The 27,226-nt window shown below is 36.9% G+C and overlaps 2 protein-coding genes across 2 annotated transcripts; one reads left to right on the top strand and one right to left on the bottom strand.

The window, feature by feature from the left end:
* Positions 1–586: 586 nt before the first annotated feature.
* LOC121425528 (DDB1- and CUL4-associated factor 10 homolog) lies at positions 587–6,302 on the bottom strand. Its single transcript, XM_041621603.1, has 5 exons — positions 5,846–6,302; positions 4,156–4,269; positions 3,588–3,785; positions 2,415–2,796; positions 587–1,645 (listed from the first exon to the last, which is right to left on the bottom strand). Exons 1-5 carry the CDS (start codon positions 6,187–6,189, stop codon positions 1,232–1,234), a joined length of 1,452 nt encoding a protein of 483 aa, XP_041477537.1. The 5' UTR covers positions 6,190–6,302; the 3' UTR covers positions 587–1,231.
* Positions 6,303–10,498: 4,196 nt separating this feature from the next.
* On the top strand, positions 10,499–23,156 carry LOC121425453. Its single transcript, XM_041621512.1, has 7 exons — positions 10,499–10,559; positions 15,117–15,269; positions 16,037–16,069; positions 16,431–16,481; positions 18,295–18,374; positions 18,686–18,854; positions 22,911–23,156. The coding sequence occupies exons 2-7, from the start codon at positions 15,164–15,166 to the stop codon at positions 22,970–22,972; spliced, it is 501 nt and encodes a 166-aa protein (XP_041477446.1). The 5' UTR covers positions 10,499–10,559; positions 15,117–15,163; the 3' UTR covers positions 22,973–23,156.
* Positions 23,157–27,226: the final 4,070 nt, after the last annotated feature.

The raw sequence follows: 27,226 nt of genomic DNA, 5'->3' as shown, positions 1-27,226 counted from the left end.
GAATGCATGAGCGCTGAAAGGCTGCTCGCGCTAAAGCCGGGTAATAATAATAATAAACAGTGCGCCTCAGAATATATTATTTCTTGATAGATGGCCCTCTATAAATGCCTATTATTATTATTATTATATAATAGCATTTATTACAGATGTCTATAAACAAACAGAAACATGATAATCAATTAGTTGGGACTGACCTTTGACATCTCCATCAAAATTGCACGACCTCCATGTAGGCGCAAAAAAAGTGACTTCCGAGACATGCAGTTTGATTAAAGGAGCAAGCCACATTGGTCAAGTAGTGGTATTATATGCAAGAAAAATAATTCATAGCTTTTTATCAAAAGTTTCCAAAAAAAATCCCCAAAATGGGAGTTAGTACTAGAATTAAAAAGTAATGTTTTTGCAGGATAATACTATGCTGGCAAAAGAATGACTTTTTTCTGTCTCCATCATCTTCCCGCAGTCCCACACAGACCAATGGCCAGTAGCCAAATCCTCACATCCAAAGTATTATACCATGTTACAGTTTAATGGTATGAAACTAAAGTGAGCTGGGGGAAGTCCAATCTATTCATGATTCTACATGTGTATGCAGCAGGTGAAATTCATGACTACTAGACTACGGTAAATAAATTATTCAAAAGAAAGAAAATATTGAGAACCATAGCCGGGGTGGTTTCATAAAGCTGTTAGTAAACTATGTATGACTTTAGGAATGACTGGTAGCCCTTTCTTGTGCTAAATGTGACACCTCAAATTCACATAATTGGAGTGTACCCTCCCTCGCCTTATTCAAATTTGACTACGATTGGATTGTCCATTCAAATGAGAATTTTAATCTACAAAGGTCTGGGCCCTGTCTTGCAATTGATCCGATCAACTATACCTACGGAAAGCCGGCAACACCAACATCTAAGATGCATGTTTTTTTTCAATATGTTTCCAAAATATGATGTAAAATCATAATCTATTGTGGTATTTATAATTTAGTGTTTTCCACTTTGTTAACAAAGAACATGGTGCAATTTTTTTTGTAGGAAAATTATAACAATGATGGGTTTCCATATACTTAATTGGTTTGATCAATCGCAACTCTTTGTATAAGGACAGGACTCTGATTTCAACTTTAGCTGACGGGAATCAATATGATTGAGAATCTGACCAAGCACCCAAGAAAGGATCACCAGTCGTGTGCGACTCACAAACAGCTTTAGGAAATATTGCCCAGGTGTTATAAGTACGGATGATGGAACACCACTTTTCCTTCCAGGCATCCGCTGACGAGTAGACACTGCGTTGGCGAGAAACGAGACGTAAGAACGGTTGCTCGATGACAAGATACGAGTTTAACTTGTTTCAGTCCCTGAGGCCCAGCTGGGGGGTTGGTGTATTGTATATCGCAGAGTTCACTACACTGAGTATTAAAGGCAAGCAGGCGTACCCCGTGGCTGAACGAGGAACAGATGATGCGGCCGTCGGGACTTATACTGAGTTCCTTGATGTAGCCTTTGCCATCGTTTGGCTCCACAGCGTAATAGAGTAGTCTTTGTTTGGCTTTGAAAGGAGAAAATTGTCTCTGGTTTGGATCCTGCTTAGGTTCATCATCGGGAATAGAAGTCTCTTGTAAATCATGCACACAGGTCAACTGGAACAACAACAAAAAAGTTAAAGAGATGAATTAACGTCATCAAACATATGAAATAGTTTATTTCTGATGGAATGGGAGGGATACCTCTTGTATCAACAATACCTTGATCTTTTTAAAGACAAGAATGGTGCCACTAAAAAGGTGACAAATAATTGAAGGCTTGCCATACACCATATCTGAGAGCACCCAGCAGACAGGTCACATGGGTGGCCCAGTGCCAAGTGATGTGATTACACCATTCTGGGCAATTTTGTATTTCATTTTTACCTTTTTTTATTTTTTTATAATTATCAGCTGATTTTTCCCAATTTTTTAATCAGACCCACAACTTAGGATTTAGGAAAAGAAGCTGTGTGTATTAGTGCCAATGGTGAATCTTGGCACACATCAAGTTCAACAAAAGCTCTTACCAAATCTGCCTTTCCGATAAAGGCAAGTGTCCATTCTTTGACAGACATAAACTTGAGAAAGCTTTTAAAATGTATATTTATCTTTTAAAAATAATTCTTGACAAGAAGATGAATAATCAGTTCTGTATGCACAAGTCCTGCAGAGGTACACTGAAATCAACGCCCTTGAGTTATGTTGGGCTTGTACGCATATATGTTGCTCAGGGAATAATATTACTTCTCAAATTTGATAAGCATTTGTGATTATTAGAGAAATGCTTTCAACTGTGCTCTGAACAGTTCTATGTCAAAACTTGCTACTGCGATGTTGTACCAGTAAAATTATTCCCTGTCCTCCCCCATATAAGTAAGCTTACCTCTTGGTCCTCCTCTGTAGTGGTATACCGAGACACCATACACCAGCCTTGTGGATGAACAACTAAAGACGATATACACTCCGCAAACCCCTCCTCCGGAAAGTCCATCACGATCTCCGGCCGATTCCATGACCGATGAAACAAATGGTTATGTTCGTGTTCCTTCAATTCCTCTTTGGCTTCATCCAATAAAAGGTCACAATATTCTGAAGGTTCAAATTCATCAAAGTCTGTTGCCAAGGATGTAAGGTCAAGGTCATGGATCACCAGGTAGTAACCTTCGGATGTTGACATGATGAGCTTGGAGGAGTCGGGTGTGAGGCGTGTCCGCATCAGACTCTCCAGGTGGAACAGTTTGGTGTATTGCATCTCATCCTGATACCTACAGTGTGAGTGTATGAAGATAATGAACGACACAATACACCTTTGTTTAGGCTTACAGGTTAGTGGCTCAGTGGTAGAGCACCCGCCTCATGAACGGGAGGTCATGGGTTCGATCCCTGTCCGAGTCATACCAAAGACTCACAAAATGGGACCTTTTGTCTTCTTGCTAGGGCTGCGCTAAGCATTTGGATTGGACAAGGGTAATAATAACATATAATGTTATGCAGGGCCCAATGGAAGAGTAGTTTCCTAAGTGGCTACCCTGGGAAAATAAAATATTAATATTTATCTACAAGCAATCATGACCATCAGCAGCATAGAGCTTTAATCAGCCATCCTTAGTGCTCTTTAATGTCTTTACTTAAATGATGGTAATTTTTTTTTATCTGAGAAATGTTGCAGGAATTTGCAATCAACATAACTCCCAAAATCAAATGCAACTTGATTTTCCAGTTCCAACCAAATAGAGCACATTTGGGACTTGCATTCAACTTTTTAAGTTGCATTTGTCAGCTTAATCCTCCTTTCAAAAACTAACAGAGTTTATCACAATCTGACTTTCAACTGACCAGAAGAACAATGTTTTTCGGTATCAATTTGCAATTTTCAGTAGTTCTTAAATGTGTCTGACATCAAAACAACTTAGATATTTTTCAATCTCATCCTGAATGTGAAAATTATATTAGATGATGATATAATCTACATGTACCTGTTACCAAAGTTTATCTTTCTTTTTTTTTGAAGGACACACTGCAAAGCATCACAAAATTGACAAGTTTGATCACTTACCTATTGATGTCCCAGGCAAGAACATTGCCATCAAAGGCCGATGTGACGAGAAGACCAGACTTTTGACAGTATTCTATGCTCTTCACCCAATTACTGTGACCTTTCAGTGTGCAGATCTTACGCTTAAGGTTACGTATATCCCACAATGCAATGGTCTTGTCGTCTGACCCGGATGCAAAGGTACGGCTGTCTAAAAATCTTTTTTTTTGGGGGGGTAAGAATAAATAACGAAATGTCATTGATTGTTGTCACATGAATGATCAACTAACCTGGTTGCCAAATTCAACAGAAGAGATTTAACGGTTCTGCCTACTATATGAAAAAACAGACAGTTGACAGTTCAAACATTGATAAGCATATTTTTTTATCCATAGCATTATTTCTTGGAAGTCACATATTTTAAATTCATTCAAATAAAAATACTGTCAAAGATGAAAATATGACAGCCCTGGGTAAATTGGGAACATGGTTTGGCACTTCAGACTTCAGTCCCTTGCAAACCTATTATATTTTTGTGTGTGTGCAATCAAATTACATGTAGCCAACAAGACAAAATACATGTACATACCTGATACAGTTAACACAATCAGTATGAGCATTAGGAATCTTGGTGATCAACTTGGCAGATATAGGATCAAACAGTTGCATTGCTTCCCCTTCATATGCTGTCACTAATGTGTCACTGTTAAGGAGAAAATATTTAAAAAATAATAATAAATTTACATGCTATATCATATGTCTCAAAATCTCATTTGATTTATTTTTCATTTAAACATCAACATGACACTGTTGATTCAGGATTTAAGCTTTAAAGTTATTTTAACATTTTCTTTCAGAAAATAAATATATGCCTCACTTGTGCTAGTCATTGATCCTTTTCATCAGGCCCAGGCAACAGCTAATTTATAGAGTTTTGTGTCCATTCCCTGTCGATAGATAATCAACTTGGCTACCAGAAAATGCCATTACATTTGACTATATTGATCACTCGAAACATAGAAAGAAAATTTGAGGCCTACTCACCTACTGTAATGACTTTTTGGACACATGTCTACAGCACAAATCTAGTGCCATTGCCTACCCTACATTAATCTAATGGCATTTTTTCCCCTCATTGATTTTAGCAACCTACTTTTTGCTTAAGTTGTGCACAGATTAAGTCTAAAATACCTAATCAATCAATAACCTGAATTTAAGCAACACTGACCAAAGTGTTTGCTAAAATGGAAAGAAAAAACACTGAAATGGGCATTAGAGCTGAAAACAAATGTTTGTTAGTTCCAAAACATGAACTGCACCAATTTCTCAACAAAATCAACACCATTCATGCAATTTATTTGATGAATTGCATGCATTTGTGTCATTGTTATATATACATGTATTTATAAAAAAATAATTAAGTCTTATTCTTATCAGTCTTGACTCGTCTCATCTCAACTACTGAACTAGCAAGTAACTCTGCATTAATATTAGGGTCTATTCAGAGAGTAAAAATCATGTTTCAAACTTATGCTGTATGCAAATTTAAATTTTGGTACTGCGGTAGGTCTGCGAGCGTATACTGATTATTTACGGTTCAAAAACAGAAGTAAAAAGTGAGGTCTACTCGACATGACACGAGTCAAACTCAACTTCAAAGACAAATGTCTTCACAAACATGACAAACTCAAAAAAACAAACAAGTCTCACTTTTTCCTCTCAACTAATGTCAACATGCATTGACAATGACATGTCTGACATTAGACCAAAAGCTTCGGTCTCTGTTATGTTGGTTGTTCCGCTGAACTACGTTGGCTCCACTAACCAAATACAGAGACCGAAATTCTAGCTCGATCTGTACAGGTACTCAATCATTCAATGGCCATATGTTTATGTATTATTTGGATAAAACAGGGGAGTGAAGTTGCGCGACAGCCGAAGTCACCGTTTTTTTCCCTTGAAGTTTATTTTTCCCTGTATTGGTGCATTTCAGGCCTCAACAGAATAATAATCATTATTTTGGTAAAGTTATTTTTACATATTTTTTATGAAATAAAGACAAAATTCAATGAGCCACGTCGGGGGGATTTTGCATTGTGAACCCCCTAATGATGGCTGCATGATAGCGAGCCGTCTGTGTACGAGAATTTTTTTAAAAATTAAAAATTTAAAAAACCTCGAAACAGACGGCTGCCAGGTGTCTGACTCTGAGTCACGTCTGAACAAGATTGACAATCATGACAAGAATCTATTTTTTGAAATAATTTTTTTTTAATTACCCAATTGGAGAAAATTCTAGATTAAATACAGCTCCACACCCATCTGTTGATTCTGATGAAATATTGACCGGGGTGAGATGGTAGTACAATCTACTTTGGATCTGATCTTGGATTCGCCTATTCGCATTCCAACACAATTTCACACAGCCCAAGTCGGACCCCGTCGCTGAGGTAGACGGGCGGGAGAATCGCCCCTTCTGGTCACTTTGAATTGCCGCTGATTTCTGCAGGGGCAGTGCAAGCTGACGTCGGCGAACCCACATCATTGTAGATAAGTGTTCATTTGACTCGTTGCCTTCATGCCGGACAACGAAACACTTCGGCATCCCTTGCCGTTCAGCCATGTAAGAAAAATTTCTTAATTACACGGCAAAAAAACACATTCCATGCTAATCACACGATCCCAAATCGACGTCACTGATTAGAGATTCGCCATCTCTGAATGAAGTTGAAGATAGCGAGAAATTCGGATACACTTGTAGATCCGAAGAAAGGTTTGCGTGTCCAATTTGAAGAATATCCCAAAATTGACGTCAAGTTGATGCCGAGAAAATGAGAAAAGTCAAAGAAAATTTGACGATCACACCAAGCTTCCAAGCGTAATGATAAAGTAAAATGTCTTTAAGGGGCAAAATTTCGACTTTTCAAGAACATGAATAAATTGATTCGAAGAATGACAGAGAGCCTCTTCTTTTTGAATTTGTGTTTAATACTTGGTTTGGAGCATGTCGAGAGGAGGATTTTCAGAAAATGCAAAGTGTTGTAAAAAGAGCGAGTAAACAAGAGGGTCCGATATAATTATTGGCAAATCCGTGAAAATCGAATTATTGCATAAAGCGAAGAAAAAAAAAGAATAGTGAGGGACGTCATCGATTCTTATTTGCCTATCACTGAATTGAGCATACCGTAATGTTTTGTGAAAAATAAGCAAAACCAACTTTTAATTGTCATAACTTTCTTATTTTACATCCGACTTTGATAAAATTTTCAGTGTTATGCTTCTTCTATTTTTCTCTATTGATTAAAATAAACTTTCTTCTGGGGTGAACTTGACCTTTAACTACCTGTTTGAGGTCTTGCCTTCAGAAAGAAGGTTAGGTTTGATTAAATTAAATGCTATAGTAGGTATAATCTGGCTCACTGATTCGTCCCACAATAAAGTTCGGTTTCTAAACTACTTGTAATTCGAAAAAGTATGAGCCGTGATATTGTTGTGCAATATAGAAAGTTAGAAACATCTTTTACATGTACTTTAGAACATGCATCCTTATTTTTAAGTGGTATAAAAATGCATTATACATACTTGGATTGTTTTTACTAAAAAAAATTGGATTCATGGATGGCACACTCACATGCATGTTCGTCAGTTTCCTTCGGATTTCTTATAGTGCATGTAGATAAGTATTGGAATTATCTAATAAGTCGTTTAAACCGAATTGCCTCAACAAAAAATGCCTTTTAATTATGCAAGCATTGTTTTTCTCGGCAAGTTAAGTTACTTTATCTTAATTTGTTTTGAAGTGTCATTGAACTATCTGTATTATTTTGAATATATACTATTGGCTTCGATTTTGTTTAATTTGTTAATTGAACGGAAATAAATAAATCTAAATCTAAATCTAATCCTAAATTTTTACGATTGCGGGAAGGGGGGGGGGGGCGGGGCAGAAGGAAACTTTTAGGAAAATAGTGAAACATTATACTTTTTTTTAAATAATTGAATCTATCACAAAATTAGATTTTTGTAATAAAAAGCTCGACATTTTTGCTTGCTCGTTTCACTCGCTCGCAAGTCACACTATCATATACCCCAGTAAGCCACTAGCTGATCAGTGTATGTATAAGTTAACCCACTACTGGTAGTAGGTGTCACAGGCAGATCCAGGGGTGAACCTGACTGCTCGACACGTCTACAACATAATGAGTATTTATCCGGACACATGTGTTGCATAAGTACTGTAAAAAATAGAGAAATTGTTAAAATATGCCTAGCGTTGATAACAATATAATGCTTTGTTTTTTTTTTCAGACGGTAAAATGTGCCACAATTAAATTAAAGAAAATAATCAGGACTGAAATTTCCTCTAAATCTAGACCCCTTCGATCATTGCGATGCAATCCGGGGTCGCTGAACCCGGGTTGAGCAGAGGCGTCGATCCTGGGGGGGGGGGGGCAGGGGGGCGATCGCCCCACCAATGAAAATATTGGGGGGGGGGGCAAACATATCATTTTGCCCCCCCAATAATTCCGAATATGGCAAAAAAAACTAGAATGTAATGTTCAGCAAGCGAGAATGAGATACACAACTCGTTCTTTATTTAAAATCGTGCTCAAAGTGCCCGCTTTTCTGATTGAAATATAAAAAATTTCAGCTCGCGCTTCACGCTCGCATCATTTCTGTAGCAAAAACCCATACTTTTCATAATTAAATAGGTGAGTGCAAATGTCCCGTTTTCACTTTTTTCACTTTATAGCCTTAAAAGAACTGCTTCGATTTGCATTCATCTTTTCTTGGATATGTATCTTGTTCTTTATCGAAAACGTCCATTAAATTGTTATTTTTTCAGATCGAAAAATCAAAATTTTCAGCTCGCGCTTCGCGCTCGCATCTATTCTTCTTTAGATACAAATCTTAATCATTGGTACCAAAAATGCTTAGAATATCAAGCTTCCAGGTCAGAATATAAAGAAATTTTAGCTCACTCTAGGCACTCGTACTATCTGTGTAGTGAGATATGTATCCTCCTCATGAGTTACTACAAACGGTTCTATAAACAGGCACGCTTTTCCTGTCAGTATACTAAAAAATATCAGCTCGCGCTTCGCGCTTGCATTAATTTGTTGGTGAGATACGTGTCTGTGTCTTATGAGTCATATATATATATTGCACATTGCAGCGTGCGCGATCTCAGCTAGACACTCTTATTATTACGAACTTCTTTTCATTGTTACAAAACTTAAATCATATTCTTTTATTATTACGTATATTACGTAACTTACGTCATTAATGATATTTTACCAAAAAGCGCGCAATATACATTAATAACAGCATTTTGCGCACCTAGCAGCAGTTACCCTAGTCCCGCTGAGATCGCGCACGCTTTAATAAAAACAACTGTCATTCAAACTTGTCACAATTCACGAATCTTCCCTGAAGAAGGTAGAGGTCTACCGAAAATTTGGAGAGTGAATAAAAGAACTTAAAGGTTGGAAGTTCACCCTGACAAAAAGTTTATTGTAAAAATAGCAGAAAAAATAATAAAAAATATTGCCGAAGGTTTGAGAAAAATTCATCAAATAATTAAAAAGTTATTAGAATTTCAATTATTTGATTTGTGACGTCATATGCGAGCAGCATTCCTACATAGCGAATGGTAAAAAAATCAATGAAATGTCATTTTCTCAGAAAATTGAAAATGGTTTTCACTGTACCTTTTTTATATCAATAGACCAATCATTTCACACCCGATCATGAATAGAAAACAAAATTAAGTCATCAGGAACCATTCAAAATTTGAAATTCATGCATTTTATATTACATAACACATGGGGCAGCTGCTCGTTTATGACGTCACAAATCCAAAACTTTGAACTCTAATAACTTTCTTACTCTTTAACGGATTTTCCTCAAACCTTCACCAATATTTTTTACTATTTTTTCTGCTATTTTTACAACAAAGTTTTCTTCAGGGTGAACTTCCCCTTTAATTGTTGGCATTACAAAAACTGCATTACTCGTGAATTTGTTTCGCATTCCTGATATATATATATATATATATATATATATATATATATATATATATATATACATGTATATGTGTGTGTGTGTGTGTGTGTATGCATGTGTGGGTGTCTTGCACGATCCAGCGCCTTTGGAATGTTAATGATTTTGCCCCCCCCCCATCAGAAAAATGGATCGACGCCCCTGGGGGTTGAGGGGAGGGGGACTTGAACAGACGGCCCACATTTTTCCCAAAACCGGCAAAAACATGAACAATCTGCATCATGCTTAGGCCACCCAGCGACTTTGAAAACCGTTCCGTGGCCACTGACCATTATGCAAATTTCACATGTTCACCCTTGAAAATAGTTCGGCTCCATCGATACACTCATATCTAGAATAGGCTCGCTCCCCCCACCGTATCAGTGCTCTAGACTTTGTTGCTAGTTTGGTCAAGGAGAGGTGATATCTCCTTGGTTCTAGCTAGGCCTGGGGCCGGTTTCATAAAGGACTTACTTTTTTTGTAACAGTTGTAACTTTTTATGAAACGGCCCCCCCCCCCGGGACGGGGCCCCAGGTCCACTGGCTACGCATGGTGTCATGGTGGTAGATTGGCAACGAGTCAGCGCCACAGAAGAGCAGACAGAAATTTGCAGCTAGTTTTAATTAGCCAAGTGTATTTCGCGCGCATGCGCAAGTTACTGTAGGCTGCTAGCATGATCCCGTGATCTCATTTCAGTTCTGGACGGACGGACACTGTTTACATTCTTCATTCATTCACTTTCCTACAGACTTTACAGTGAGAACTCTCAAGCCCTCACAAGAGAAAGCAACTGAAGTACTGTCTGTACTGTAGCTGTTTGACCAAACCGGGCTGCACCAGTAGAGCTAAGGCGAAGCGAAGGCGCAGCTGAGCTGTATACATGTAGGTGAAGTACCGGGACTCGGGACGAGTGAACGTGGGCACAGCCACAGCACAGGCCGCTGGACGAGGTCGAAACCGAACCGTGGCGTGAGGTAGTCTTGAGGACTCCATGATGATGTCTTTTTTAATTACTTTGAAATATATACTTCTTGATCATTGGAGTCTTGAACCGCCCTTCAGTACAAGAGACACATTGTAAACACAGATGGATTTCCCTAACTTAAGATTAAGAAATCCATCTTTTAATATAAAAATCATGTAAATTGTTGTGATTTTATTAATCTCTACACCTTTCTATGCCTAATGCGTAACGTTAGGAAGGTTTAATCAGTTAAAATGTTAAAAAATGAAGGTTTCTTACCAGACCGATGTCGTGTAGATCCCTCGATCCAAATGTGCACAAAGCAATACAATAAGGTTGACTCTTGGACCGCTTGACGTAGATCTGGTTAGCGATGCTGTTTTGAAGAACAATTTATAGATAAAATTTATTATTTCACAAATGCTAAAATTTATTAAGTGATTATAAACAATTAGTATAAAAATTACATAGGGCTAATAAATAATCCTTACTATATAAATTTGGCTAATCTTGTGTGTCCTTCCGTTTGTTTGACGCAGCTTTTCTCCGTGGTTTTCCACTCAATCGAGCTGGATTTTTTTTCTAAACATGGTTAAATTGTTTAAATTGTCATGAGGGGGGTTGTTTGTGGTATTTTGGTCGCATTTTTTAAAGTTTTTTTACAAATCGTAACTTTTTGGCATTCCTTTTCGCAGCCCTGAGTATAGCTTCGAAGTTCCCAGTCCCTTTTACCTCTCTTGGGTCAGCGAAATACAAGTGGTAACACTACACAAATGAGCTTATTGTGTGCAGATATTTTAGCTCCTTCACATCTAAAACCTTTTCTCTCTCTATCTCGCTCTTTTGTATTCTTTAATTTCTCTATCTCTGATTTTCCCACTGTCTCTCACATTCATTTTCCCAACTGTCTCATTTTCCCCACTCTCTGTCTCTCTCATTCATTTTTCCCACTGTCTGTCTATCTCTCCGTCATTCATTTTCCCCTCTGTCTCTCATTTTTCCCATTCTCTGTCTCTCATTTTCCTCACTGTCTGTCTGACTCATTTTTCCCACCTCTGTTTCTGTACGTCTTACTCATTTTATCACCCCCCTTTCTCTCACTCTCACTTCTTTTCGACATCCTGCCATACTTATATATGATTGAGCAACCTTTAATTTAAAAAGTACAAACAACCGCAGTCTAATGTACATTGTAAGGTACATGTGCAATGTACTTACATATTTATTTCTGACCCAATACATGTAATCATAACATTTCTATATCACAATAATTGCCTCTTGACTGCTTACTGAATACACCGTGTTCTAATACATTTTTCCATTTTATAGTTAGATTTGGATTTCACTCTGTTATGATTATTGAAGTTCTTCCTCCAATTCAACCCAAGATGCTTAACTTAATTGAACCTCCTATCTATATTGAAAGAGAAATCTGCTATGAATCAGTTGTCTAAATATATTTCATCAATAAACTGCTTGGCTTTCAGTGTGAATAGGCAGTCTAGCTGTACATACAAGAATGTCACCCCCTCCCCCTCCCGGCCCCCCCCCCCCACACACACTTTGATAAAGAAAAATGACTCCTACCCCCTGTGCTGCCACGGGTAATTGCTGCTAGTAATTTTAATTGACCATTGTTAACCTTCCTATGCATTAGGTGTAGGAAGGTGTAGAGATTAATAAAATCACAACAATTTACATGATTTTTATATTAAAAGATGGATTTCTTAGGGAAATCCATCTTTGTTTACATGTGTCTCTTATACATATATGAAGGGTGGTTCAGGACTCCAATAATGAATAAGTATAGATCTATGTCAAAGTATTTAAAAAAGACATCATGGAGTCCTCAAGACTAGAGGTATACTATTATTTTAGCTCTGTCTGCCAGTGTCAGTCACAGTCACTGTGTCTCTTTACAATATACCGGTCTTTAGTATGTGTGAACTGAACGATAGGGTGTTGAGTGTGAGTGTCTGATCGTAGCAGACTGAGATTGCTGAAGTGAATGTTAGAGATAGTTACATGTAGACCATGGTTAGATTTAACCCAGTGAGTCGACAGTGCAAAACAAGGGAGAAACTAGGGTAGATTGGGGTCTCAATAGTAATCTTAATAAAATGTGGAAACAGAAAGTATGCACTTACCGTACCACGATTATATGGATGAAGGTCTATCGTGACACACAAATCTTGACATCAAGGCACAGACTGGCCAATCTAAAAAAAAACGAAAAGTTCTGTCGTGATAGCCGATACCTCTCCTTCTTTCAAAATTCAAAACAAAATGGCCGATCGAGACCGAGGCTATAATTTGTTTTTTTTATCGAGGGTCCAGTCTGTGCCTCGATGTCAGGATTTGTGTGTCACCTTCATCCATATAATCGTGGTAAGTGCATAATTTCTGTTTCCACGTTTTATTAATATTGAGACCAGAATCTACCCCAGTCCTGTGTCTCCCTCATTTTGCACGGTCGACTCCTGGGCTCTGGGGCCCGTTTCTCAACACCATCATAAGTCTAACTTCTTGACTAAATCGGAGATAGTGAGCTACTTGTCCGCTAACCGTTTCATGAAGCCTGTTTTACCAAGATCGGGTATAACAAACTCACTTAATATTTATGACACCTCCGAATCTGTCATAACTTCTTTCTTGATGACGTAGTGGCATCACGTGGGTAGACTATGACAAGCAAAAGTGCGTGGAAATTTTAAAATTATAATCTTACGTAATCAATCATAGAGGTTGAAATTACATCACAAAACAAGTGGGATAATGCATTCAATGATAATTGTAATACAAAGAAACTATAAAAACTGTTGGTAAAATGCCACAAAACCATTCTTTTTGAAATAGTAAAATGATTTAATCAAAGATTCTAACACGTCAGGCCATCCATAACTGAACTCGTTTTTGTTGTTTTCAGACCCCTATTAGCAATTGGATAAATTCTATCTCTAATTTGTGCATATAATTTGTCAAATATCGTATTTTTCGGTATCAATGATTAAATATGTTTTGTCAAACTATATTTAAATGACATTTTGAATCGTAAAAGACCATATAATTGTTATCATTTTACAAAGAAAACCGTTATGGTTTACTTTTATAAACTATTAAAATTGGATATCCCGGGAGTACCCATCTCAACATCCACACGTGATTTTTTAGTCATGAAATGAATTATAATTTAATTTCTCTGCAATTTAATTCTCCAGTCTTCATGGTCTAGGTATGTATGATGCATAATTCACCTGTGCTATTATTTTGAAAAGATTTATTTCCCAATTCATCACAATATTTGCAATTTTGTCATAATTTTTCTTTTTGAAAATTATGATATTTTGTGACTAAGGCTACATCTCATCTGCTCTTTTTACCGATAGCATCGATATCAAGGTATTCTAGTTAGGAAGCCTTTCGAGAAACAGGTTTAGTAAGATTGGAACTAACTCCGTGGTTGGTGGATAAAGATATGACTAACTTGTCCATGTGTTGAGAAACTGGCCCCTGGTGGACTTGTATGGAAGGAGAATGAATGAAACGCCCAAAGAAGCCTATCAAAGAAAATTAGAGGAGGATTGAATGAACTTAGATTAAAAAGTTAGCTATAATTTGTTTGATTACTTTGAATTTTGATGTCATGATTCCTCCCATATTCATTGGCATTACCAAAATCTGTGTCCCTGTGATGTCACACATGTTATTCCACTGAAACTTTTTTCTTTTTTACTCGCAGGGTGAGAAAGGTTTTATAACATTAATGGATGAATGGTTTACCCTGTCATTATGATAAACAAAAAGAAGTGTTTTGATGTGGGGTATATACTTTCAAGTTTCAATGGGGAAAGTTGTAGTGTGACATGTACATGACAGATCTTGTTCTCATTGCTGTAATTGTCAATGGGAGAATCTACATTAGTATCAATTTTCTCAACATTCGAATGCTCATAACTTTTGTTTGTCCAGGTTTACTCAATTTTAATTGGTATTATTCTTTCAGTTTTAATTTTTACTGAATCATAAGTGCAATAATGCATAATTTCACACCTTTCTGTGATAATTGGCTCACAGTACTTCAGTGCTCATGATTTTTTTTTGTGAGAGAGAGATGATTTAATTTGATCTAAAATTCTGATTCTGAAATTAAAATGATTGTAACACATACTGTACAAAAGTCAATGATGCAACAGCAGTCAGACATTCATTTATTTAAGATTGTTTGCAAAATGAGTAATCTGGATTGAAGTAGTGAGAATTACATTGGAGGGTTGCATGTCACACCTCAGTTCAATGATCACAGCAAGATATGGAAATTTGCATTATTGTATTGCATGATATGTTGATTCTAAATAAATAGTATAGGTTCTAGCTGCAGAACAAAGGCTAAACAGCCTTAACCTTTTTCTTTGATATAAAAAATCCATTAGATTCATGATAGCCTTGTTTGGGATTTTTTTTCTAATTTCCAAGCATAGTTTATTTTCTCATTTTACAGCACTACTGTTAGCTCATTTTTTTTTCTCACTCTTGTCTTATACAGATTTGAACTTTCAATTTGCAATTTTGGAATTGAGTCTAAGATTGAAGATGGTGTTATCAAAGAGATTCCTGTTTGTTACTTTGGTTTGTGGATTTGGCTTGGTCCTTTCCTGCCAACCTCCAGATTGCGACAGACCAGACTGTGGAACATGTGGTAAGCCAAGGGTTTTAAGCCTCTGCTATTTATGTTTTTAGGTAACCAAGCATGTTGCCCCCTCCCCCCTTAAGCTATAGAATAATGATAAATAATAAATTAATTAATTAAAAAAATGAATGAAGGAAGGAATGAATGAATCTGAGAATGGAAATTTATTGCAATTTTTAATAGAATCTAAGATTGCAAAGTGAAAGTTCATATCTGTATGAGACAAGAGAGAGAGAAAAGGAGGTAAAAGTAGTGAATAAATAAATAGATAAATAAGAAAGAAAGAAATAGATAAATGAATAAATATATGATAATTAAATGTAACAAAATATGTGTAAATCACTATTCCAGTTTTAATCACATTGTATGATTGTGTTTGTCAGGGCAAGTGTTTGTTCTAAAATTGTTTAATAATATGAAATAAAAACAAATTTAAGTTAATGTGTTTGCAATTTTACATGGAAATTAAGTTGGATTACGATTCTCACTAAAAGGAAAATGATTGAAAGTATCTTTAATTCTAAATTTCATTTCAGTATTTCTTAAGGATATAATCCTGTTTTGGAGCTTTCCAATTGTATAACACACTTCAGAATAGCTTCTAGATCCGTTGTTCATTATGAATGCCATATTTACTATTATGATTCATGTGTCACCTGTACCAAATCTTATTCTAGTACACAACTAAATAATGATTAGAAGAAACACATTATTCTCGTTATTTATGATTTTTTTAACGAAATCATTGGTTGTGATACTTTATTATATTTCTTCAGGAAATGCATGCTGTACACTGGAGCTTGTTTTCAGTAAGTATCTTGTTTTCAATTTAAAAAGCAAAATCTCTGTTTAGCACTAAAGGATGTCTTTAATTGCAATCTATGTATTATGAGGGGGGGGGGTGGAGAGACACATATACACATGCATATGCAGACAGAGAGAAAGGGTGGCAATTCTCAAAATATATATATTGTCATTTGAAACAGCATAACCAACTATTATACATTTATATTCCAAAACTCTCTGACAAATGAAATTACAAAAATTGATACTCACCTTTATATTTATTTAATGTGATCATGTTAGTTCTTGTGACCCCAATTTTGTGGCCATTTTTTTTCAGGTTGTAAGATGGTAACTTTTTATCTGATCTGTTTGTTCTTTTTACAGCTGCACCGAGTGAAAAGGTGTTTGATGCATATGTTGATGGACTGAAAAGAGGTAAGGTTTCATGGTGCTATATTCTTTAGACTTAAGCTGAGTATTTTAGTACAATGCTGTATGCTTAATACCAACCAGTAGTTTAAACTCTTCTGCTTTTTTATCAACTTTCCTTGTAGGGTGATACAAAGATCACTCTTCAGATGTTGTTTGAAGGTTTGCATGGTGGCATGTACCATTGCTGAGGTGGTTTCAGACCGCCTCGAAGTTCGCCAGTTCCAGGTATTCTCTGATCGGGAAATTTACCCCGATCAGAAAATACCAGGTATTTTGGTAATGTGAAAGCAAACTACGCGTAATTTCCCCGAAAGAAAATACCCGCTAAATAGTAGGTACTTGGCGAAATTACGAGAACTTTCGTGGGGATTTTTCCAAGGTCGCAGGTATTTAGGCGATGTGAAAGCAAATTACGGGAACTTTTATCCCAGCGTGTCGTTGGGCGCGACGGCGTGGGTGGCTGCTGGGCAAGTGATTTTGAATCTCCCGCCTTGCCTGCTTATCAGACCACACTGCGCATGCTCGTAACTTCGGGAACTTATCCCGAAGGATGTGTTTCGGGGCGGTGTGAATGCAGGAATAATTAACGGGTATTTTTTAGCCTTAAAAAGTTCTCGTAATTTAACGGGGATTCTTGTGATCGAGGCGGTTTGAAACCGCCTAGTGCTGATGTGGTTTACGGTACACCATGTGGAGTGTTATAGAAGCAGTGGATAGAAGAAGAGAAGGAAGTGGATAGGCGAGAAAGTGGAGATTTGAGAATAGAGTATTCTTTCTTGAGAATAGTCCTGAAAAGGACTGTAAACCAGAAGGAATGTTGAGTGAGAACAGCTTGAGTACAAGAACAGCTCCTGAAGACGGACAGTCAACCTGTCCGAAACGTCGAGTCTCTCTACTACTCATCATCTCTACTCGCCGACGCAAGCCAGCATCTCCTCATCAGCTCTACTACTCAAGCTGTTCTCACTCAACATTCCTTCTGGTTTACAGTCCTTTTCAGGACTATTCTCAAGAAAGAATACTCTATTCTCAAATCTCCACTTTCTCACCTATCCACTTCCTTCTCTTCTTCTATCCACTGCTTCTATAACATTCCACATGGTGTACCGTAAACCACATCAGCAAGATCACTCTTGTTTTGCTTATGTAAGCTCAGCCTAAAGCCAATCTGTTAACAGGGGAATCCAACCCAATATAAGGAAAAGAAAAATCAGGCAAGTTGATAGGTAAAAGTTTGAACAATATTGGACAAGCAACAAGAAAGTTATGAATTTTTAAAAGTTGTAAATATTGGTAATCACTATACCCGTGGAGACTTTGAATTTGCCGTATATGGGATGTCATCGTGATGTCAGGCAAGGACTACTCTTCCATGTACTCCAATACATATTATTGATAAAATGTAATTGTTCCTAAAAGTTTTATTTCAAATTGTATTTTTCTGTCATGAAGATATAAAACAATATACTACCTGGGTTATATTTAGATTACTGCCCCAGGGGAATGGGTACTTAGGAGAAAACCACAAATCCCTGATAATAAAGTTCAAGGCCTATGGGAAAGTTGTCCTTACCCCTTGTCATAATTTACTTACCCAGTTGCCAATTTGAAATCTATACAGTATTAGTGATCTCAATTTTAAAACAGCTCTAACTTTATTAATGCTTGTTTGATTTCTTTCAAACTTTTACCATTCTGTTTAATCTATTTTTCTCCATCCCAACACAACATTTTATGGCCAAGGCTGGATTCCCCTTTAATCTCCAAATTGGCTATATTCTGATTCTTGATTGACATTTTTTCTTTGTTTTTTTAGGTGGTGATGATGGCCGCTACACTTTCATTGGTTCAGATGACCTCAGGAAGTACAAGGTCAAGGCTGATTTCATTCTACAGGTACTGTATTTGTTTAAATGCATTGCTCTCTTTTGAAGAAAACCAGACTTGTACCTGTTTGAGAAACAGATCAGAAATCAATTGCAAAATTGCTTCAAATTACACGGAATCTTTTGTTTCTCACTTTAATTTCTGAAATTAACAAGGTTACTGCATCTTCCGTTATTTCAAAAATGCTATCCAATTTAATTTTCCTGTTTTTCATCCTTCTTATTCTTAAAACTGAGTGACAAATAATTTCAAATTCCATTCTCTGTGTCAGATTTGTTTACTTTATAATACCATCTCATCCTCTTTCCGTTCTCTCGTAGGGGTGGCATCGCACCAGAGAGCATCATTACAACGATACTTTAAACTTTGCCTTTTCTACGATGGACTCGTTCTGCCTTGTGAAAGCCTTCTCCATCTCTCAGATAGCAGGGGCTTTCTGTGATGCTGGGCAGAATTATAAGAACCTGATCGGACTGACCAAGAACCTTGGTAAGCACTTGTTTCATTATTTCATCAAATACATACCTTTTTTTTGTGTGTGTGATAGTTTCTCATCTCAGGTTGGGGGAGGTCCTCAGCCCCTAGATCTATTTTTCTGTTTTGCTTCTTGTAACATTTTGTAACCTGTAACTTGTTTCTTTTTTTTAATTGCTTTGCAGAAGGGCTATGTACATCTGCACCCACCTCCCCCCCCCCCCTCATCTATTCTGGATATGCCCTACGGTCATTCATTTATTATTATTTATTATTATTATTTATTTGACCAATATAAAAAAGTACATACACATTACATTAGAAAATTTACAGTACATTAACATGCAAAGAATGCGGGAACGGCATGTGGGTCAGGGGGCACAAAAGCGAAATTCATCACTGTTGCCCGAAGGCATGAGCCCCCACACATGCCGCTCCCAAGACATAAATAAAAATATATAAATACTATTACACAAAATATTGCACGTTTAAAAAGGGAATACTGAAAAGGGTGCCAAAATAATTAATTAGATAGTATTGAGATGCATAAAAAAAAATACCACTGCAAAATTGGAAAAATATAACATAGTAAAAAATAACACCTCGGTGCTGAACAGTAATGAAAGGGGTATTTTTAAATAAACTTGCAATTGGAAATTCAAATATATATGATTATCAGATCTGGTGTAACTGGAGATCTGAAAAAATAAGGGGGGTAAAAGTCCAAAGTAAAATGTAATTAATATCGAAAACTTTTTCAGGATATAATCACTTGATTTATCATAACGATACATGTACAGTGAAAAAACATGATAACATGATAAAACTTATCAGGATAGGAAATTGGGATAAGAAAGCATTGGATTAACGAATCGAGGAGATAAAGAGAAAGGATAAGAATATCACTGTACTAGCCTTAAAATAATTAAGATAATTTACAAGATAAAATAAGAGATAAAATCTAGAGAAAAGCATGCATTAAGTGCATAATGTAAAATTGCATAATTTTGATAGGAGAGAAAGATATAATTTATACAAAGTAAAAAGGAGAAGAGAGAGAGAGAGAGGCAGAGATAATGAAAAGAAAATGTCTCCAAGGCAGAACCAGAATCATTGTATTAAGCAGGAAAAGTAGAAAAGCATAAAGGTCTTAATCAGGAAATAGAATTGCTTGCTTTACAGAACTGAGGAAAGTAGAAGGAGAAAGAACAGCAACATCCTTGATGTCGTTGGGTAGTGTGTCCCACAGTCGAGGTAGTCTTCTGGAGGGGGTGCAGAAGAGGGATTGTGTCCTAGAAGAAAGATGTCGAAAGGAAAGAACTTCCATATGACGGGGGTTAATGAGTATGTTTTCAAGAAGAGATTCACAGTCACATAAACCCGACAGGCACTTGTATGCAAATGAGCATAACAAGTAGTCCCTACGAGATGTGAGTGATGACCAGTTAAGTGCCAGAAGTCTTTCATCATACGGCATTTCGCCTCGCCTCTGCTTGAGAGCTAAGCGGGTTGCCGCACGCTGAATCTTTTCAATTTTCCTAGATTGAGTTAAGGTCGTCGGGTGCCAGGCAGGAATGCCATATTCGAGGATTGGCAAGATGAGAGCTTTATATAATGCAAATATGGCATTGGTAGAGGCACCACGTGCAACAACTCGGATAAAACCAAGCAGACGGTTCGACCTAGAGACAATTGAATCAATGTGTGGGTTCCATGATAGGTCTGAACTAATTGTAATACCCAAGTACAAGAATGAAGATACTGATGATATGCATGCGTTTCCTAAATAGTAATGAGGAGTTTGAATTCTTTTCTTCCTTGTCACATGCATAACTTTAGTCTTGTGTGCATTAAAGGACATACCATTGCTGGCAGTCCACTGTATCAAGCTATCTAAGTCATTTTGGACTATGGTTTCGTCAGCATCAGAAGAAATAACACGGAATAAGAGAAGATCATCTGCAAAGAGAACAGCTTCAGAAGAAAGGGAGATGGAGATGTCGTTAATGAAGAGATTGAATAGCTTGGGTCCCAGAACACTCCCTTGCGGAATTCCGGAAGGAACATGAATCCAAGGAGAGGTTGAACCCTGAAAGAGAACAGACTGATAGCGGTTAGAAAGGAAAGAACAAATCCATCTCCACAGGTTACCCTGAATGTTGAATTGAGAGGATAGCTTGGCAAGAAGAGCATTGTGAGGCATTTTGTCGAAAGCTTTCGACATGTCTAGAAAAACTGCGTCGATTCGTGGTGGGGATCTCTTATCCAAGACAGTCGCCCATCTATGGAGCACATTCACCAGCTGAGTAACACAACTCTTCCCTCTCGTAAAACCATGCTGGTTTCTATTAAGGAGACCAAACGATTCGACATGGTTATCAATAGCCTTCACGATCATCTTCTCAAGCACTCTGCACAACACAGATGTTAGGGCAACAGGCCGGTAATTAGTAATGTCGGATGTTTCACCTTTCTTAAAAACAGGGGTAATAAGGGCTCGTTTCCAAGAAGAAGGCACAGTTCCACTGTGGAGAGAAGCATTAAACAAATTAGATAGAGGATGTGAAATTTCTAGGGCAATGTTACTGAGTACACTGGGTAACAAGCCGTCAGGTCCCGGTGGTTTGTTCTTGGATAGGCGAAGAAGAGCAGAATGAATATCAGAGGTGGAGACGGACAGGTCAGAGAGAGAAGGGATAGGCAAAGTACATAAAGAAGGAGCCTTAGGAAGAGGTAAAGAAGGACCAAAAACGGAGGAAAAATAAGTGCTGAAAGCATTAGCAATGTCACAAGGTTTACACATGTTAATATCATTTAACTTGAATTTAGGAGGTGGTACAGCATGCTTTTTATTACGTATAAATGACCAGAATTTACGCCTGTTATCTTTACAAGTAAAGAGAGAGTTCACATAAGTCCAGTAAGATTTCCTAGTTTCTTTCTTTACCTTATTTCTAAGAGCTTTGTAAGCAGTCCAATCGTCAGGTCTTTTAGACTGTCTAGCGTTTCTAAACAAAGAATGTTTCAGCAAGACAAGTTTCTTTAGTTCTGTTGAGATCCAAGGTGAACATTTAGACTTCTTCTTCAAGGTACGTGGGATAGCATCATTGACGGCAGCATGAAACAGGTCAAGAAATAGTTCGTAGCTTTCCTCAATGTCAGCCGGATCCAATAGAGAATTCCATGGTAATAGATGTAGAGTATGCCGAAGATGACCAAAGTCTGCCTGTTTCAAATGAAGAAACGATCGGAGAACTGAAGGCGTCGGAGCAGGCTTCGGTGATCGCAGGCGAACACTTACTGCTAGGTGGTCAGACTCCACAGGATTAGCCATGGTATTAACATCCAGAAGAGCGTATTGACGGTTGGTAAAGACAAGATCGATGATTGATCCCTCAGTGGAAGATCCATTCGACAATCTAGTTGGAGATGATACCATCTGAATCAGATCAAGCTCATTCATCATTGATGACAAGTGAATCCGATTTGAAGAATGAACATTTGGCGACATATCAACATTGAAGTCACCTAGAAGGAGACATCCATCATAATCGTCAGGTTTGATCAAATCTAATTCAGCTTGCAACCTATCCCAATTGCCCAAATTGCTGTCATGCACTATTAAAAAACAATTTTTGTTAAATCTAGATATAGTTATTATCTTGATGTTTTGTGTTTATGTATGAAGGATGAGGTTCAAACGTTTCTGTCTCTGAAATATCTGAACCGGACATGTTAATACTACTAGTATTGTAATTGTAGGCTACAATGTACATACCTGGCAAACATGTCAGGAAAGCGCTTGTTGGATATTTTATCTGATAGTTTCCATAGGGACTGCTTCTCAGCCAATCAAAACCAAGGAAAGTTGTCAGATCTGACTGTAACTTTTCGCATGAAAAATTTTGATGAAATGCTTTCCTGAGCCTTCACCTGCTTGAGGAAGCACGAGTCCCAACTAGTTTAACCTGGTAAAGCGATAACATAATCTTGTTACTAAATTAACACCATGTACACTGCTGACCATAATAACTTTGCTCCTTTTTATTTCCTTCTACTTTGTCCCAAAAGGTATGGACTTCACTCAGCATACAGTCAGCGGATGTCCATCACCAAATCCACTCTTCAAGTAAACCAGGGAAATCTTCTTCAGATTAGAGGCATAATCCAATAACAAATACATCTTTGACTGAATAGCTGGATGAATATTTTCAATACTCTTCATTCAATTTTGAGCAGTTCACATCATGACAATGTCGTTTAGCAGGTATGTGTTTAACAAAATACCTGAATAGCACAGTTCTTTTTTTCTCCCATTTTTGTCTCACCTGCGAAGCAGAGTGAGACTATAGGCGCCGCTTTTCCGACGGCGGCGGCGGCGTCAACATCAAATCTTAACCTGAGGTTAAGTTTTTGAAATGACGTCATAACTTAGAAAGTATATGGACCTAGTTAATAAAACTTGGCCATAAGGTTAATCAAGTATTACTGAACATCCTATTAGAGTTTCATGTCACATGACCAAGGTCAAAGGTCATTTAGGGTCAATGAACTTAGACCATGTTGGAGGGATCAACATCAAAATCTTAACCTGAGGTTAAGTTTTTGAAATGTCATCATAACTTAGAAAATATATGGACCTAGTTCATGAAACTTGGACATAAGGTTAATCAAGTATCGCTGAACATCCTGCACGAATTTCACGTCACATGACCAAGGTCAAAGGTCATTTAGGGTCAATAAACTTTGGCCGAATTGCAGATATCTGTTGAATTCCCATCATAACTTTGAAAGTTTATGGATCTGATTCATGAAACTTGGACATAATAGTAATCAAGCATCACTGAACATTTTGTGCAAGTTTCAGGTCTCATGATTAAGGTCAAAGGTCATTTAGGGTCAATGAACTTTGGCCGAATTGGGGGTATCTGTTGAATTACCATCATAACTTTGAAAGTTTATTGGTCTAGTTCATTAAACTTGGACATTATAGTAATCAAGTATCTCTGAACATCCTGTGCGCGTTTCAGGTCACATGACCAAGGTCAAAGGTCAATGAACTTTGGCCGAACTGGGTGTATCTGTTGAATTACCATCATAACTTTGAAAGTTTATGGATCTGATTCATGAAACTTGTACATAAGAGTAATCAAGTATCACTGAACATCCTGTGCGAGTTTCAGGTCACATGATCAAGGTCACAGGTCATGTAAGGTCAATGAACTTTGGCCATGTTGGGGTTTTTTGTTGAATAACCATCATATCTCTGTAAGTTTATTGGTCTAGTTCATAAAAAGTGGACATAAGAGTAACCATGTATCGCTGAACATCTTGTGCGAGTTAGAGTAGTATTCAAAGTCAGCACTGCTGCTATATTGAACCGCGTGATGCAGGTGAGACGGCCAGAGGCATTCCACCTGTTAATTTTTAATTTGCCTGAAACTGGATGAATGTTATTATTGCAGATTCATCAGATTATTTCTTTCTTACCTACATTTCCTTCAACGGTGTGTTACAGCTATGGTACATTTATCTAGAAATTTTCTACAATAGTCCCTTGCTCAACTCAGTCGCGTAAGTTTTTTTTTCCCATTGGGTGTCAGGAGTTCTATATAATAACTATGCAAAGCATGGATTTACACGCCCTTGTGAAGTTCAACTTCCATCATTCATTTGCAGTTTTTGGAAGATTTAAGTAATCCATGCATAACTACAGAAAATTTGATTTCATGAAACAAAACAGAAAACATTCAGAACCTTAAGAGACTATTTCATACATTCCCATTTCTTTGCATGAGATAGAAAGATCAGAGCCAATCTTTGTTTTCATTCATAGCACAATGCACAAACAAGAAGGATAGCTGTTTTACGATACATCTCACGTCATAATGGAGCATCATTTATCATGAAAAATTTAATTTCATGCTCTCACTGTTATACATGTACAACAAACAAAGATTTTAGTTTTTATACAGAATCTTTTATTTTGTATACAATTGTCTCTGTCACTGGCAATGTTGATTATGTAATATGTCAGTATGAGTTTATATGATATACAGTGCATCTGAGAAAAAAGGAAACCGGGATTCCAATGTCTTTTTCTCTTCTTTTATGAATTATGATATCTAATTTACATAATCATATAATTTGATTATTCCTCTTTATTTTGATACCTAATATGTGACGAACACTTCACGCATTAATGTGCAAAATGAGTTTGAAATTTTCATTTCAAAACCAGGTAGCACAGAAAAATTGGACAAGATTGGTTTGTGATACAACGAACGTGCTTATGTGACGATTGGCTCATTAGCATTAATTTTGTATTGTTGTTAAGATTCCCTAACTGATCCTCACTGATTCAGATTTACATGTGAGTTTTTGCGCAAATCTTTTCTGATATACCTCAGTATTGTTTGTAATCTTCCATGCGTGAATGATGTGCTAAGCTGTTTCAAATTAGAGATGAGATTCCACTCTTACCATGAGTATCATTACGTCAAACTTCCCTTTGAAACAATACCGCAGTTCGGATTGCGAACTGCGGTGTTGTACCCCATTTTCCATTTGGATCTCAGTTCGGATTGCGAACTGCGGTGTTGTACCCCATTTTCCATTTGGATCTCCTAAAAATCATTTCCAAGCCCTTATCAACCGCACTTGGCCAAGTAATCCAGGGGTAATCCCCGCTGTCTCAATTTCACCCCCGAAGGCCAGTATATGAGCGTTGAGCAAAGGACGAAAAGATAAACAACAGCTGTGCTATTACGTGAGACTTCTCTGCCTGTAGTAGGACCTTCGGAATGAAATTATTGTATTCCATATTTAATCACGTTTTCAAAGGCATAATGTATCCAGTAACCCAATGTTAGTCCATTTTCAATTTCGAACGAATAAAATCGACCTCGGAATAAGGAAAGTAAGCGAATAAAAATGACGGCATGCTTACAGGGACCGCACTCAGCGCTGCGCATGCATCCCATCGTGTGTGGCCCCCTGCTGTGACTGTATATGCCCGGCTGTTGTTTTATCTTCGGACCAACGTCAAGAAACAGGTGTTTTGATACTTAAATTGCTTTCTTGAGGCAGTTACGGCTGGAGAAGAGAATTGCTGAGAAGGGGAACTGGGGTATAGTGTTCTCAAATGGAAGTTTTTCGTCATGTCAAATGTATAGTAAAAACATAATTGTGAAATCTACCTCTGAAAACGGGTTTCCTTTTTTGTAGGACGGACTGTGTAGTTAATGTCTTGATTATTTGATAATTAATAGAGCTGCAATTCTAGTTATTAACGTCTTTCCTGAAAATCAGTACTAATCAATGTATTTCTATGAGGAATAATGAATGTATATATAAAAAATTACTTCTCAAAAAAGAGTGATCTTTCATCCGTCCAACAAAGTGAATATGTACTATGTACTATAAATAGAAGCTACAATTTGATTATTGATATTTTTTTCATTTTCCTTTAATTGTTCTTGGATAATTTTAAGATCTAAATGATATTTGAAATAATTTGCATGTGGTTCACCAAAATAACAGTTCATGAAAAAAGGGCATTTACCGTAAAATCTTGTTACGAATAATAACACTAGTATTTTTAGCTAGGTCTAATGGTTACTATTTTAGTCTTCATTTCTACAATAAAAATACACTGAAGAGATATAGGGACCATGGTACATAGATAAAGGAAACTCTAGCTCATTTTTACAGCCAGATAATTATAGCAAGCACATAATAAAAATCGGAATCAAAACTAATCTGTCAATTTTTTATTGAATCTGTCTACTTCTATAGATCTTCAACTTGATTGTGCAAATATTAACAACTGTACACCATATATTATAGGAGCAAAAATCTTGTGGTTTTATTTATCCAACTAACACATTGAACTTTTTCAAATAATTTTTATGTGAATCTGAGTAGAACTTGATTATCACTGTATATGCTTGAATATTTTTTTAATCATATCTTATGTTGCAGATAGTACAAGATCAGGGGTGGGGCTGAGGGCAAAAGGCTAAAGCCCCCCCCTCACTTTTTCCCAAAATCATGTACAAAAAAGGGGGGCATGCAATCTAATTGTGATTTTGTGCATGGTCAGCCCCCCCCTTCAAACCTGTTCTGTGGCCCCTGAAGATCACCATGTAATGTAATCTATCATGCTTGTCCTTAAAGGCTTAACTTTAATCAAATACATATCCTGGAATTGATTTTTTTAAAAAAGTGTTATTAGTTTTACAATGATAAATGATTATTTGCTGTAAACAAAATTTCTAGATATATCAATTTCACCTATAAGAGAATAGATATTGGAAAGTTTATCATTCCTGTAAGAGTGTGATCTTTGTGATACTTTTTATAAATTATGTAGATGTGATCTCAAA

Source organism: Lytechinus variegatus, chromosome 12 (genome assembly GCF_018143015.1).
Source record: "Lytechinus variegatus isolate NC3 chromosome 12, Lvar_3.0, whole genome shotgun sequence".
NCBI lineage: Eukaryota > Metazoa > Echinodermata > Echinoidea > Temnopleuroida > Toxopneustidae > Lytechinus > Lytechinus variegatus.
This window is presented reverse-complemented; position numbering and strand designations above follow the sequence as displayed.

Coding starts and splice junctions, on each gene's coding strand:
- LOC121425528 (XM_041621603.1), bottom strand. CDS start 6,189: ATGGCTGAACGGCAAGGGATGCCGAAGTGTTTCGTTGTCCGGCATGAA. Junction 4,270..5,845: donor CTAGAATTTTCTCCAATTGG/GTAATTAAAAAA, acceptor TCTCCTTAACAG/TGACACATTAGTGACAGCAT. Junction 2,797..3,587: donor CTTGCCTGGGACATCAATAG/GTAAGTGATCAA, acceptor CTCACACTGTAG/GTATCAGGATGAGATGCAAT.
- LOC121425453 (XM_041621512.1), top strand. CDS start 15,164: ATGGTGTTATCAAAGAGATTCCTGTTTGTTACTTTGGTTTGTGGATTT. Junction 15,270..16,036: donor ACCAGACTGTGGAACATGTG/GTAAGCCAAGGG, acceptor ATATTTCTTCAG/GAAATGCATGCTGTACACTG. Junction 16,482..18,294: donor TGTTGATGGACTGAAAAGAG/GTAAGGTTTCAT, acceptor TTGTTTTTTTAG/GTGGTGATGATGGCCGCTAC.